General features: G+C 35.0%; 3 protein-coding genes across 3 annotated transcripts; all 3 read left to right on the forward strand.

Annotated features, from left to right (window-relative positions):
- Positions 1-209: 209 nt before the first annotated feature.
- LOC143736997 (uncharacterized) lies at positions 210-2,904 on the forward strand. The gene is made up of 6 exons (XM_077227871.1): positions 210-275; positions 442-792; positions 973-1,023; positions 1,125-1,271; positions 1,374-1,405; positions 2,624-2,904. The coding sequence occupies exons 1-6, from the start codon at positions 233-235 to the stop codon at positions 2,729-2,731; spliced, it is 732 nt and encodes a 243-aa protein (XP_077083986.1). The 5' UTR covers positions 210-232; the 3' UTR covers positions 2,732-2,904.
- Positions 2,905-6,345: 3,441 nt separating this feature from the next.
- nitr12 (novel immune-type receptor 12) lies at positions 6,346-8,112 on the forward strand. Its single transcript, XM_077227203.1, has 6 exons — positions 6,346-6,419; positions 6,535-6,888; positions 6,967-7,344; positions 7,428-7,544; positions 7,863-7,909; positions 7,984-8,112. The coding sequence occupies exons 1-6, from the start codon at positions 6,350-6,352 to the stop codon at positions 8,110-8,112; spliced, it is 1,095 nt and encodes a 364-aa protein (XP_077083318.1). The 5' UTR covers positions 6,346-6,349.
- A 3,865-nt stretch (positions 8,113-11,977) lies between these two features.
- Positions 11,978-14,466, forward strand: LOC143736503 (serine/threonine-protein kinase pim-2-like). Its single transcript, XM_077227204.1, has 7 exons — positions 11,978-12,314; positions 12,619-12,816; positions 12,907-13,001; positions 13,228-13,278; positions 13,367-13,745; positions 13,853-14,029; positions 14,212-14,466. The coding sequence occupies exons 1-7, from the start codon at positions 11,978-11,980 to the stop codon at positions 14,298-14,300; spliced, it is 1,326 nt and encodes a 441-aa protein (XP_077083319.1). The 3' UTR covers positions 14,301-14,466.
- The last annotated feature ends 1,105 nt before the right edge of the window (positions 14,467-15,571 follow it).

Raw genomic sequence — 15,571 nt, forward strand, 5'->3', positions numbered from 1 at the left:
TGCTATGGGGAAACTATGGGGAGCTAAAGCAGTAAACAATACATACAATCAATATATCTGATCAATAATGATACTTGTTTTGAATTGGCAATATGTGCTGTGGAGCTGCCTGTTGATTGACAGGTTTGTCATAGTTTGGTGTTGGCATAAGCCACACCCCCTCATATAAATAAAGCACATTGATTTCCTCATCTTAATTTCCTCGTTGGTTCTACTCTGATTCAGTACAGCAATGGTTCATATAATAATTTCAGTGCTGTTGATCTGTGGCATGGGTAAGCATTACTGCACTATAATTGTTTCAGTCATGTAAGATAGGAGTTAATAATTCTGGATTATTAGCAAACATTAGGTGTGAGATACGCAGGCTTTTTTGTCTCATCAATATATGTGTTCTAAATATTAATATGAAGTTATTTGTTATCTCTCTGTGGGTTTTAGGTTTGCTCACAGCTATAACATCTCAGACAACCAATATATCAGCTCAGCCAGGAGATAATGTCACTTTCTGGTGTCAACACAACTTAGAAATTGGAAAATACATGCTCTGGTTCAGGCAAACAAACAGTGCTGTACCTCTTAGTATTGTATACATGATGTTACCTTACGATATTGAAGTAGTGCCAACATATTTAAATGGGTTTCAACCAAACCGTCTTGTGATGTCTCTGAACAGCAAGAACAGCTCCCTAAGAATTTTAAATGTGGATATTTCTGATTCTGGTCTGTACTACTGTGGTTGGGACAGTCGGGTGATCACATTTGGTGATGGAACAAACCTGGACATTAAAGGTAATCTTTCTTTATCAACAGCATATTGCATAGGAAATGCTTGCCCACATTATATATGGTAGAATAATATATAAAATAAATCAGATTTTTTTTCAAAGTACTGATATACATCAAGACTGCAACAAGCATTGTTAATTTTCTAAATGACTCATATATTTAAATTCTTCATTTATTCCATAGAGAGGAGCGTTGCGCCCCTGAAAAATGAAACTTACAAAGTTACAAATAAAGGTGTTTCATATCTGCCTTTCTTTAACACTCATAACATTCATAATTTCATATACAATGATGATTTATCTAGATTGTGTTAAATGTAATTTACTTTTTAACAGATCTTAAGAGGAGTCCGATTTCTGCAAAATACTGTTCTGGAAACATCTTTTATAAACTGACCTTTATTTTTGGTGGTATTGTTGTTATTCTCATCATCATTCCTCTCACACTGTTCATTGTTAAGATCAGAAAAACACAGGAAAAAGGTAATAGTACATTTATTCAGTTCAAGATTTTTTATTCCAGTGTGAATGCTATTGGGAATGATGTGTGAATGGCAAATAACTGTGTGCTGTTTGTTGTCACAGATGATGTTCAGCATGTAACACAACATCATGAGGTAAACATTCTTAATATAAAATTATTTGATTACACTATGTAAAAATTAAATGCAAAACATATTTCACACAGAAATCTTCTGAGGTCTGCAGCATATATATATATATATATATATATATATATATATATAGATATATATATATATATATACCCCTATATGGTTACACAATAGCCCACTTTAGACATTCTACTAACTATAAGTAACTGCAGCTACATGTCAACTAACTATCATTAGAGTATTAGTAGACTGTAGTAGACTGTCAATAGACTGTAAGGTTATAGTTAGGGGTTCAGGTTCGGGTTAGGAGAACAAGTTGACTTGTAGTTGCCAAGTTACTTATAGTCAGTAGAATATCTGTTGGAGGACCAACAAAATAAAGTTTTAGCAAATATTAAGCAGACAGTCTACTAATACTCTAATGACAGTTAGTTGACATGTAGCTGCAAAGTTACTTATAGTTAGTCGAATGTTTAAAGTGCACTATCGAAATAAAGTCTTACAATATAGGGTTATATAAGCATATACATATTTTTGTAGAGTTGCAATTAAAGATCAGATTGACCCGTGTACAAAAAGATTTGAATATGTGCGCAAATAACTCGTTGTTTAAAGGAGTTAAAAAATCTGAAAACTATAAACGAACTTTTCTAATATCAATGTTTTTCAATATTTTTTAAACGTCTTACATTTTTCAGGCGATATAACGTTTCGTACTTGATGATCTTTAACACACGGACTGCAGGCCTGCTTCTTTTTTCTGTTTAGTACTAGCCATGTTCTTTAAAAGGACTGCATGGCTGAAATATTTTTGTAAGAATCCAGATCTATAGAACAGAACATAAAGCAAAATGAAATATGATCTATTCTTAAATAAAGTTAAAAAATCTTGGGTATAAAATATAAAATATTTTGCATGGGTAAAATTACCGTGCGTTTTATATGTGTGGGAGAACAAATTAGGAACAATTTCAGTTAAATTCCACTTTTTCTTTCCTTGACTATTTCCCGAATACCCACAACATTGGAATTAGCATTAAATAATAAAATCTACATAACCGCAGTGAATGTAATTTGATGCTACTAAGTCTTTGTTTTGCTAAACACACAGATTTTCTTCTGTGTATTTGAATTTAATTTAATAAGTGAACATTATTTGGATTTAATAAGTGAAAGATTACTGTAGCTCTGTAGTTAAATGCATCTTTGGATGGGTTGCAGGAGTCTCATTCAACACTGTATGCTGCTCTACAGTTCTCAAAACAGAAGACCAGAAGAGCAGCCAGACATGCTGAGGATACAGATGTTGTGTATTCTGCTACTAGATAGTCCAACAATGACACATGGTCCGATACTGTAGCCTAATGTTATGTTAACAAGCTACATTTTTATCAAGTCTCTAATATTTATATGCAATTGCTAATGCCATAAATTTAAAGTGTATGTGGGCTCTGCAATGTTTAATATTTTTGATGCAATAAAAGTTGTGAAATCATGTGAAAGTTCTACTAAGAACTTTATTTAAGATCTGTTTATATACTGTATCATTACTATAACCAGGCCCTTGCAGAAGAGGCAGGCGTTGTGAATGAGATCATTTCCTATACAGACCCTGACAGGAAGAAGCAGTTCAGTGCAGAATGAGACGTGCTGAGGGAAACTTCAGCGAACCAGACTGCAGAGATAAAAATATACACATCGAAAAATAAATTGTTATAATTACTGTATATCTATACACACATAATGTAGTAGGTTGTGAGCTGCAGCGGTCTAGCCTGATCATGATAAACATTTTGATATTACTAATGACAATTTATTAGCAGAACATGCTTTTAAAAGAAAAAATTGTGATGTGTAGACCTTTTTTTTTTTATCATATAAAGGTTTTCTTAAATGTTTGTGTGTCAGTGGGTGCACCTGTGTATCACAGTTTGACTGTTTTCCACTCACCAGACTGACCCCCGGCTCATCTCTCACACCCCTCACTGCAGCTAAACCACACACACACACACTACTACCTTTCACACTATTTTCCATAACCACAGACAAAATACCCCTTGTTTATAAGTGAGGTGAAAAGTCATCAGATGACAATAACTTGAATAAAAAATATATATACTTGATAATTTAATTATGAAACAGTAATGAAAATACAAAAACCTTTAAATTAAGATGCTGATCTTTGTCAGAAATGAAAAATATATTCCTTTTGTAGTGGTTTAAAATACTGCAGGGAATGCATGCAATGCTACAGACAGATTCAGATTCAGATTTCAAAAAGATCCTACAAATTGCATGTATTATTATTGAGTATCAATTACCTGCCACAACACCCCATGCTGATGGTGCTAATAATAATAATAATAACAATAATAATAATAATAAAGTAATGAAAAACTAAACTAAATTCAAGACCACAATGGTTATATACAACTCATCTGCTTGCATTCAGATTCAGTGTATTGACAGCTTTATTTAAAAAAAGAAAAAAGAAAAAGAAAAACCTTTTTAATTTGATTTCTTTAGGGAATGTTACTGTTCCCCTATGGTATCATTTCCAAGGCCATGCGTAATTCATAAAACGTAATGCTTAATCCAAAAAAATCAATACATACAATTAACGCTTCAAATTAACAGTACATTGGGAGCTATTTTAACAGACTTTTCAACAATATTTCTCTTAATGGATAATACATTTTTTACCACTGTGCAGTATGAAACTTGATTCCTTTGCTTCTATGCAAACACCATTATTTAACTCTCATATTGTGCTTTAATATAGTACTATGTATTATTTGTATTATTATGTGTTAAAGGCTCAATTTTTTCACAATGCACTGTTAAGATCTGCAACTGCATGCAGATCACAGGTTAGTTCCTTTCACTTGTTGACTTATGGTTTCGGAAACCGACTTATGCCACTAAATATATATATAAAACATGCAGTGAATTCAATCCACAGTGCTTAGGTTGCGGTCACCTTTTGTTTCTGAAAGTAACATAGAACAAACAAACAACCTTAAGCGCACTTAGATCTCTGTGGGTAAAAGTTTCCATACATCATCTTATTGCAGTGAAACCCAAGAGTCAAAGCAAAGCACAGACAACTGTGATGGCCGTGTTTAGAGTTTGTCCACCAGTATTACCAACACAACACAAGTAGTGATTATACAAGAACCTTTACATTATACTGAATTTAAAAAAAATGGCATGCACTGCAGTGGTTCAAAATGTGCCACATGCAAAAAAGGTATAATACTTTAACATGCTAACAGATCATTTAACTAAGAAGTTTTGGATATGAAGGTGCAACTGATAAAGTTTATACCATATTTCTCAATGCAAAATTCTTACAAAAGCCTATTTATAATGTCAAATGTAAATATATGTTTGCATTCAACTAATGCTGTTTTTAACCTCCAAATATCGCATGACTTAACACACAGTGCTGCCTAGACTGAGTAAACTACTACAGTACATGAGCATAACGTTTGCAAGAATAAATATGCTGTTATTTTCATTAACATAGGAAAATAAAATTGAAGTATTGTGACATTTAAGGGAACTGATGAGAATATAAATGTGCTGCAATAGTTTGACAAAAGGGATGTTGTGAGTCTGTGTTTTTCTATTGACTCCACTTAGGGGGCGCTATTTCATTATTTGAAATGTTTTACAGGATACTATTGTTAGAGGTCATGTTAGTAGACATGTTTTGCGGTTAAATTACCGATTAGGCATAAAAAAGCATGCAAAGTGTGCAAACATCCATGACAGGCTGAATTATCTGAAATATTTAATGTCTGGATGAGCTATAAGAAGAACTATGACAAAATTCTAATGTTTCCTATAAATACAGTGTACTTCTAGACTATAAACTATACTAAACATCATGTTGTGTATGATGTTATTGAAACAATGACTGGTTATTAGGGGTGCAATGGGTCGCCATTGATCTATGATCCGGACTGATCAGGCCCCACATTTCGGCAGCATGTGATTCGCAGATTAATTCCCAAGTTTAACCATCATAGTGAAAGTTTATCATTTGCACGTGTTTTTTTCTTGCCAATTTACACATTCAAGCGGTTTTAAACAATTCAAGCACAAGAAGAGGCGAAAGAGAACTCGATCGTACAGACAAAGAGAGGCTCATTTCAGACGCTTGAAAAGACACATACACAAAAAATTATGTTAAATACCCGTCTCGGCGAGTAATCTTGTAAACCCAGTCGGTTATGTCTTAAGTGAACGGTTCAGAAAGAAATCGGATGTGGATTCGTTCATTAGGTCTTAAAGTGACAATTTAATTGTTACATTTCTGTATCTGAATACTACTGTTAGACCTTCCTTTATTTGTAACTTTGTTATTTTGTATGAATCTATGCTTGTAATTTGTATATTTGATCTTATTTTATTACTGACTGTTCACTTGTCTTAAATAATGTTTAATTATTAAAAGCTAGATTTTTGCTGTGTTATCGGACTTTAAGTAATAAATAAAAAGCAAAGTTACATTACATTTTTTTTTTTATCCAAAAAATGATCCGATCCATGACTCAACCGATATATGATCCGAACCGTGAGTTTAGTGATCCGTTGCACCACTACTGGTTATCAATATGGTTAATCAAATCACACTGGGCCTGTTTTTTTTTTTTTAAATCTGAGCTTGCTGTGTAAGAAATAAAGAAAATAAAAGGTCAAAAACTACTGAAAAGGAGAGTTCACAAAGATTAAATATTACCAGTTGATCAAAACACAAGATTCACATCATAAGAGCAAAAGACAAGCCACACCACATTCGATTTGCTTGGGTCAGACAGCCTGAATGGAAAAATGACAACAGCCAATCAGACCCAGACATCATCTAAATCAGAAAAGCAAGGCTGGACTCCTCTAAACCCAGGCGTTTCACACCCACACGTCTTACAAACGCTCCATAAGATGTTACCAAATGCACAGAGGACCTCAACTATGTTGAAACATCTGATATTCTTTCTACTCTTTAGGACAGGTGTGTTTGCTCCGGAAGAGAGATTTGTTCTGCAAAGTTAAATCTTACCTTATATTTATGAAAGGATGTTATTCTGATCTGCTCTGATGGTCCTGCTTGTGCTTTTTCTTCTCAGGCTTCATCACATCTGCTGCAGTAGTTCAAGAGAAAGTCCTGGAGACCTTCGCTGCAGGTGAAACTATAACTTTAGAATGCTTGATAACTGAAAACCACGAGAACTACCTCTCCTGGTTCAAGCAATCTCTGGGAGAAGCTCCAACATGCATCCTCAGTCTCTATGCTGATCATTTAACGCCAACGTTTTATGGAGACTTCAAGAAAGATAAAAGAATAACAGCTGTAAAGAAAAATAATTATTTTACTTTAATTATAAAAGATTTAAAGCCATCAGACACTGGAATCTATTACTGCGGTGCCCGTGACTACGATCATATAACTTTCGGTAATGGGCTGTTTTTAAACTATAAAGGTAAGTAAACCTAGCAAACTATATATAAAAATATATATGATATAATGTATATAATGTATAATCCTATCTTAATTTTAGGGGTAAATACAAGACAACATCACATTAAGCAGTTTTTGTCAGCAGTGGACTTGAGTTCTCGGGTAAATGAGCATGAGTTTAACCCAGGAGACTCTGTGAATCTTCACTGTACTGTTCTCACTGAAAGATGTGAAGGAAATCACAGCGTCTACTGGTTTAGACATGAATCAGGAGACACACATCCAGGAATCCTTTACAAGCATGGAAACAGAAAAGATCAATGCAATACGAGCTCTGAGAAAGATTCCCATATACAGTCTTGTATCTACAATCTCCCCAAGAGGAGTCTCAGTTTAACTGATGCTGGGATGTACTACTGCGCTGTGGCCATGTGTGGAGAGATACTGTTTGGAAATGGAAGTAGGCTTGAAATTGGAGGTGAGAAAATTATTTATATACGATACATTAAATCATCTTAATTGCAGTTTGAATATTTAAACTTTTTTAAATCTTAATTTCAGAGTTGGCCTGGACTGACTTTAAGGTCCCAGTTTTGATAGTAACAAATATATTGTGCTTGGTGATCATCGCTATCCTTCTATGTAAGAGAGCACAAAAACGACAAGAAACATTTTCTGGTAAGCCGTTTGTATTTTAAGAATATTGAGACAATATTGTATGATAATGTTGATTATTAGAGCATTACTGACACTGATTATATTACATAAAAATAAAAAGTATAACTGTCCAGAAGATTAAATTAAATCAACCTGTTGAATTGAATTTAATGTTCAATTGTAAAATACAACTAAATGTTGATTTTATCATTGAGATGTGATTGAGAGGTTTGGTTACTTGAGCACATACTGCAAAATACACATGTACGTAACATACCAAAATGTGTAAAAAATCATGTCATAACTAAAAAGAAAGCACATTCTGCATATTCTTTGCAGAAACCCAGCCATTACAAACAACACTTTCTTCATCTCCTGCTAATGAGGTAAAAATTTAAATATGCATTGCTTTGTTTATTCATCTAGCTATGTGTATTGAGTACTGTGGTGTTGGTTTTAGGGTGTACCAGAGGAGATAAGCTACGCAGCGGTACATTTCCCTGGAAGAGACTCAAACAGACAGGAGACTGAAAGAAGCTCATGCACACATGTAGTGTACTCAGCTGCTAGAGGTTACAGTAATAAATAATAATTCTGTGATATTACATTTAAATTAAATTAATATTGCCTTATGTGTTCATTAGTTGTATTTGATGTATCTGAATGCTGTTGTGAGCTCCAATAAAACAAACGCCATTGTCTTACAAAAACTTGATTCTATTATCATCCACAACGAGCCTACCAGTTACAAACACTGAATGATTCCTCAAGAAACAAAGTTTTAAATTCTTGGTGGACAAACATTTCACAAAAAGGTAGGGTATTTCTAGTTGCTGAGAGCCTTATTCTTTCACAAAGAAATGTCTTATATTAGTGAACTTGTGATCAGAGAATCAAAACTGAAATATTGCAAATTACTATACGTTTGACGCTGGCTATCTTCAACATCTTCATGTGGCCCTCAATAAAAAGAAATCTGCCCTCTTTGTTCATGGCCACTCAGTTAGACTAGCAGTTTTTATTTTTTATTTTTTTTTACATGCTTATGTATTCAGGTTAAAGGTGACGCAAAAAAAAACATAAGTTTCACTTTCAAGTGGAGTAAGGCGTGTTAAAAAAGACTATAACACAAAAATGAGATTATCTGAACCAGATGAAGTAGAATTTCACTGGTTTACTGATGATAACGCGTGTCTATTTAGCTCCCCCTGCTGTCGAGAATCGAAATTGTAAAGGTGAAGCAGTTTTTAAAATGCAGTTCAAGAACTAAATGTGTTCAATTCAGCGTCATGCTCATGCATAGACATACGGTTAGATGGCATATTGAATTTAATACGGCTGAAAACATGGAGGGATAGACATAGTCACCACGCTCACTATATAGGTCCCAGATCGTGTAATTTTCACAACTCACAATTTATTACAATTGTTTTATGGAGTTTTTGTCTACTGAAAGTTTTTTTTCGGAAAGACCTTCCGTTAGCTGAACAATCGGATTGTTGTTAAACAGTACAATCGAATGCACTGGATTCTAACCCTCACAGCCTCGTTTTCATTCCTGTCAAAAATGAAATATGGCGCAGAGCTACTCTAACCAAGGTCAAGTATCTGCTAAGGTCTTTAGTACTAAATGTCATCTTTGAACTACAGGTTCTGAGATCGACTTGGCATGAGAAAATTTGGTGATTGTATGGTTTAGAAAATCCATTAATAATAAAATCAAATGTGTATGTAGGCTATGCTGTAATATATGTGTCCCATAGCCGGCTCTTGGACTATGAGGGCACCCTGTAACTTGTTACTGATGGGCCCTATGTGAATATGAAGGCCCCAAAACCTCATATACTATTGTCCCATACAATTATATTTATTTGAACCTCTCTTTAAGCTTCTTTCTTTGCGTGAAAGGTATTGAAAAAATAACTATTTATTATTACAGCATAACTTAAGTTGAAGTGAGACTAAATTTTAAAATATTGCCTAATTTTTTATTTGTTGCCTAGATTATAAATGATCCAACAAAATGAGCCTAGAGAGAGCAATGGAGTATGTTTTAGCATACTTATTATTTACACCCTTCACAGTGTTTTGAACGTCTGTAAAAGATTCACCTTGAAATAAAAAGGCAATTAAGAGTGTATATTGGACATTTCAGATTTTCTTTTTTTACTGCTCAAACCAAATTTTAGTAGCTAGGCTACAGCACTGGAAAAGACTGGTCCAATCAGATTGTAACCTATTACCACTAAACTGGTGAGTTTAGTTTGTTTGACAGATACTTTGCCAAAGCAATGGCGCAAAACCTATTTTACGAAAAAACTGCAGGGTTATCTGTTAACTTGCAGGCAAACAAAAAACTTTCATCACAATTAGGCCTTGTGATTGTCAAAACATTTGGTGATAAACAGAATTTCATTAAGAATAGTAACAACGTGAAAATGTTTACATCAATTAATGTGGATACATATCAGGTACAGTATAGCTATGTTGATTTTTCTCCAGGAAAAAATCTCTCACTAATGCTGTAAACATAGTGAGCTGGTAGGTAGGCCTACTGAAGTTTAGAGTTAACAACTCAAATAAATATAATGCGGTTTTTATAATAATAACGTTATAATATTTTTAATGATATAAGCAAAAATATATGATGTAATATATGGCATATATTTAGCAAAATACTCCTCTCTATAGTTAATTTTTCTAGCTATGCCTGTGGTCTGGTCATTAAATGGCTTTCGTGAGGTAGGCTAAATGTTACGTCAAGTGACATATTGTTCTAAAGCTGTTTTATTAACCAAATTTCGCGGTTGAAACTGCGATTACATGAGACATGCTACATTTCATCAAGTTGTAGGCCTACTGTTTCTTTCAACATAATAGTTCATTCGTGTTTATTTAGCCTACTATTAACTAAAGAAGAACTTTAGATCAGTTCACGTGCCGCTTGAACTGAGGCGATCACGTCACATTAAAGAGCGCCAAAACGGTATTTATTGTTTGAATTTCGCAATAAAATTTACAGAATTTGAAAGCTGAGACAAAGTTATCCTGCACTGTCAGTGTCCTCTTTGCTTCGCGATTTTTCATTGAGTGAAAAAAAAAAACTGAGGACAGCTATGTGTGAGAGTTGGCCCTGCATGTCTTCAGTATGCAAATAGCCTTATTTAATTTAAAAATCGCAGCCTCTGCGTGATTTTATTCTCCTCTAAACAACTAGATGGCACAACATTTGCCGCATAAAATATATATTAATCATTCATATAAATCTATTGTTAATACTGTGGCCATATTACATTTGTATGGGATCTCCTTCAAAACCTCCAGTTTATAGTTTTTAAATATTTATTTTAATATATATTTATTGAATAAAATACATTTCTTTTATTTGGTAAAATAAACAGAAAATACTACAAACTTTGCTGAAGGGGTTGTTTTGAAAAAGAATTAGAAATCATGCAAAACATAGTAGCCTACTTTAGCTAAAGTGTTTGTATCAATATAATGGGGGCCTTTTGCCCCATCCTGGTGATTCTTTCACCTCCAGAGAGCAAAGCCCTCCTCGCCACCTCGCACATTTATATGATTTTTAGGTGAAACACACCCCTGTGAAATTTGATTTCACTGAGCGATCACACGAGACATTATACATTTCAGTGAATTTTTTCTGGTTCCTTCAACAAACCTTCTTCCGATGTTCATGTATGTTTATTTTGTGCTGTAAAACAACTCGTTGGAAAAAGAAGGCCTTGGCCTGGAGATGATCGGTTGAAGCGCGCTCCCGCTTAATGCACCAAAACGATATTTATCATGTGAATTTCGTAATAAAACTTTAAAAATATGAAAGCACATAAAATCACATCTTTGAAAATACATAAAATAGCAAAATAAATATGGATTATATTTATATTATTAAATACACAACAGAAAACTTGTTAGGCTAGCCTTTTATTTTCTTGCTGCTGCAGTATCCATACGTTTTGTAGCATATAGGCCTATGTAATTTTATAAAACTTCACTTCAAATGTGAACATTTTCTACAAAATGTAGGCTATTAAGCAGACATTATACTTTATATATATTTATTTTTAATAAACATCTGTTTGAAACTTAACGTTACAATGTTTATAACTATTTCGCCGTTTGTAGGCCATTTGATTAATGTAAACCGTTCATTAACATTTTTGAAGAAATTATAGTCATTCAGGTGTAATTCTATAAGCATGAGGAATCGGATACCATACAATTTTAATATAGCCTAATAATTAAAGGAAACATTAGCCTACACAACATAGCAGACGTTTTTTTCCTCAGCTAAGTGACGTCAGAGCCATTATGTCGTCATAAAGAGTTAGATTATTTTTAGAACGTAGCGCGTTATTGTAACTCTCCACACTTTACTCATTTACTGAGTTTGTAGCTGCTTTAGTGTGATTGATACACAACAGCGATTCGTTATGGGACACAGAAGTTCGCGAGTACAACCGTTCACGGATAGCGAGCAGGTTCACGACCTCCAAAACCGTGACCGCACACCAGGCTCAAACCCCAGCAGCGGCAGCAGCAGCACGGCGGAGAAACATCTTCCTCATCGGCCTGACGAGAAGAAGACGCCTGAGGAAGAGGCAGACCAGCTTCCCATCTCTCGTCTGAAGAAGAAGAAAAAGAAAGTGGGCAACTTCTTTAAGAGTCTCTCTTTCAGATGGAAGAAAGAATCCACCGAAAAAAAGAGCTCAGATCAGGGTGACATGATGAAGGATCAAGAGACGGAAACATCCAGGAAAAGTACCGACGGTAAATGACAACCATGTTATGAGAATATATATTTAATATCCTACATTAAAAAGTCACTTCATAATTTACACTTTTCTGCCCCTGTAAGATAGTTTTAAACACACCTTTTCTTTCTTTCTTTATAATAAAATAATTAAGTAACCTCAAAGGTGTAAAATTTGTATTATACTTCGTACTTTAAAAATCAATAGCTGAACAATTAGTGGCTTAATTTACTTTAATATCAAAGAATCGCTATTCCTAACATCAGTTTTTTTTACCAGTTAATAGATTGCTAGTTAACTTGTACTGATATTCTCTTTAGATCAAAAGTCTCTACAGTCCTCTAGATCTGTAGAGGTCATTGATCTCGAGGAACCTCCTGTCGATGATCCTGAAGTCCTGCCCGCTGCTGAGCCTCTGGTGCAAAAAGAGCTTCAAACTCAAGTCCACGACGCTCCAGTCCGTCTGACAGCAGGCGAAACGTCTCCTCTCCGTAACCAATTGAACATGAGACCTGAGGGTGAGTTTCCTACCACAGTCCCCAACAATAATCTCACAATATCTGCAAAGCACCATTAAACATCGTCTTCTTCTCTTCATCTTTTAACAGACGACATTTACTGCCGATATGCAATTGGTTGTAAGCTGGGGCAAGGTGGATTTGGTGCCGTCTATGAAGGCACTCGTTTGGCGGATGGCCAGAAGGTTTGACTTTTTTTTTTTTTTACTTACCACTACTAGTTTAGCTAATTGTTTTTGATCTGAATTATTTCTCAACCTTTGATATCTCACTTTATCTTATGCAAGACATCTTACTGTATCATATATTAACTATTTAGGGCTCTTCTTGACCTGTTAAGATTTAAATTCTTGCTTGGAATTTATGATTTGATCTCTACACACATTAATTGCTTTTTGTTTTGTCCATCAGGTGGCAGTGAAATGTATCCAAAAAACGGAAAGTACAGAATATATCAGCATTGTGAGTAGTAGTGATTTTTCAGCAGACAGACTGAGTCAAATCCCTATTTTAAAACAATATGACATCATATAATGTTTCTTTCTTCCAGCCTGATCATCCCGAACCCCTTCCCAAAGAAGTCGCTCTGACAATCCTGGCCAGTAAAAAAGGTCCAGCGATGGACATCATCAAGCTGCTGGACTGGCAGGACCAGGAGGACTTCTACGTCATGGTCCTCGAGCGTTTCTCTCACTGCATGGATGTGTTTGAGTTTGTGAAACGCAACGGCGGCAGCATTGAGGAGAAGATTGCGCGGCACATCATGTGGTCGGCAACACTAGCCGCTGATGCGTGCTGTCGCCGTGGAGTTTACCATGGCGACATCAAATTGGAGAACCTGCTGATAAACGTCAGGAACCACGATGTCACACTCATTGACTTTGGATGCAGCGATCTCCTGACAGAATCTGCCTACACGAGATACTGTGGTGTGTATTAGTTCTCAAAACTCTTGTGAATCAGTTAACTCTGCTGGATGCTGAGACGACATGCTTTTGTTGAGACTTACACATCAGACAAACACTCTTTCCTCCAGGCACAGTTAGGTACTGCCCTCCCGAGTACAGAATGTACGGCGAGTTTCACGGAAAGCCGGCGACGGTCTGGTCTCTGGGGATCCTCTTGTTCAGAATGGTGTGTGGATACTTTCCAGACAGTTTCGACTTCTACAGGACCAATATGAACACCTGGTACAAACCTGACTTGACAGAAGGTGATTTGTTTATTAATTCAAGGCAAAACTTCATAGGCTTTATAGGAGGTGGCTGTATAGATAATGCAGAAATTTGTCCCGGGTGTCTGACCTGAAGATCTTACAGCTTAGAATAATGAAAGTAGAGTGGATGTAAAGTTAACGGTAATAATCAGACGTCTGTCTCTCCATCTTTCTCACAGAATGCTGCGAATTGATCTGCTCCCTTCTGCAGCAGAACCCAGAGCATCGGCTTGGTCTGGACAGGATTATTCTACACAAATGGTTTTAGGTACTGAGCTAAAAACTATTTAAGATGTATTTTGAAAATCTCACCTGTTCTAAGTGTAATGAATTGCAACTCCGGAAGTGTCATCTGTTCAGAGAGATCTCTTTCCGTTTGTTGAAAAAATCCACCAAAACAAGAGCTTAGGATGAGATGAAGGGCCTGAGACGGAAGCATCCAGGAGAAATACTGACGGTAAATGACAAGCATGTTATGAGAATATTGAACTCTATGTAGTTTCCTGGAGCTCTTTACATGAAAAGGTCACTTCATTATTTACACCTAAAAATTAGAAACTGGAACTTTTCTCACTTGTTCTGAGTGTACTGAATTTAGGCAATAAAACTCATTTGTTTTTTATTTGTTCCAGGTGTATGAGCGGTCACAGTCACTCCAGAAGTGTGTGTTCAGCTGTGTGTCCAGCGGACTGAATCGACTGGACTCTCCATCATCAGCCTCTTGCATCTTAGCTTGAAGAAGCAACATTAGCATCTGACGCTATTGCTTTCAGAAGGATGTGGAAATAAATAATTGTACTTTTGTAAATAATTTGAGAGTTGATTCGTTCCTCTTAACAGCCGCAGAGGTTCCTGTCAGGGCTTCACAGAGATCTACTATTAAGTTAAAAAAAGTTAGACATATTACCACACAGTGCCTACAACTTGTGTAAAATTGTATATTTTACATTTCATATCCACAGAAGGAAAGACATGGTTTTGCTGGCAATATGTAATAAATTGTAATTGATAAAATAAAACATCACAAGATTCTGTCTTAGAAGTTCAAGAGAGAAAAATGAAAATATACAACATATTGAAATCTTTAAATTGAATCTTAAACCAAAATTTAAATTCTAACATTGACCAATTTATTATTTAATTCCATAAAGAAAATCATTAATGAAAGACTGAGATAATTATTTTATTTTGCAGATATTAAGTGTGATTGATGATTTTGGAATATTGATCATACATAATAATGTAGGTGCGGGAAAGGTTCAATGACTTTTATTTTGAAATGGTCACTTCCTGTTTATTGACATGTCAATTGGGTATAGGTGTGTATTTACCTGTTAGTTTTGCTGTGCATGAAGGAAGGGGGTAAGTAACTGGGATGCTCAGTTGCTGTTGTTCCATTTAATTTTATTTCTGTTTATTTTCCATTTTGTACCTTATTGTCTTCATTCAACATGTTGCTTTTTATTTCAATATTGTAGGGCTAATTAAAACCTCCTGAGTTTGCATCAAACACATCATGGATTAATTCCCACTTCTTAG

The sequence above is a fragment of the Siphateles boraxobius genome, unplaced genomic scaffold (genome assembly GCF_051911475.1).
Source record: "Siphateles boraxobius isolate OS27281-9 unplaced genomic scaffold, OSU_SipBor_1 130, whole genome shotgun sequence".
Taxonomy (NCBI): Eukaryota; Metazoa; Chordata; class Actinopteri; order Cypriniformes; family Leuciscidae; genus Siphateles; species Siphateles boraxobius.

What these genes read in the sequence shown, in the direction of transcription:
- LOC143736997 (XM_077227871.1), top strand. Translation starts at nt 233, where the DNA reads ATGGTTCATATAATAATTTCAGTGCTGTTGATCTGTGGCATGG. An exon ending in GCTGTTGATCTGTGGCATGG is followed by an intron (nt 276 to 441) that starts GTAAGCATTACT and finishes TGTGGGTTTTAG; the next exon opens with GTTTGCTCACAGCTATAACA. An exon ending in TTACAAAGTTACAAATAAAG is followed by an intron (nt 1,024 to 1,124) that starts GTGTTTCATATC and finishes ACTTTTTAACAG; the next exon opens with ATCTTAAGAGGAGTCCGATT.
- nitr12 (XM_077227203.1), top strand. Translation starts at nt 6,350, where the DNA reads ATGTTACCAAATGCACAGAGGACCTCAACTATGTTGAAACATCTGATA. An exon ending in CTTTCTACTCTTTAGGACAG is followed by an intron (nt 6,420 to 6,534) that starts GTGTGTTTGCTC and finishes TTTTCTTCTCAG; the next exon opens with GCTTCATCACATCTGCTGCA. An exon ending in ACGACAAGAAACATTTTCTG is followed by an intron (nt 7,545 to 7,862) that starts GTAAGCCGTTTG and finishes TATTCTTTGCAG; the next exon opens with AAACCCAGCCATTACAAACA.
- LOC143736503 (XM_077227204.1), top strand. Translation starts at nt 11,978, where the DNA reads ATGGGACACAGAAGTTCGCGAGTACAACCGTTCACGGATAGCGAGCAG. An exon ending in ATTGAACATGAGACCTGAGG is followed by an intron (nt 12,817 to 12,906) that starts GTGAGTTTCCTA and finishes ATCTTTTAACAG; the next exon opens with ACGACATTTACTGCCGATAT. An exon ending in TGCCTACACGAGATACTGTG is followed by an intron (nt 13,746 to 13,852) that starts GTGTGTATTAGT and finishes TCTTTCCTCCAG; the next exon opens with GCACAGTTAGGTACTGCCCT.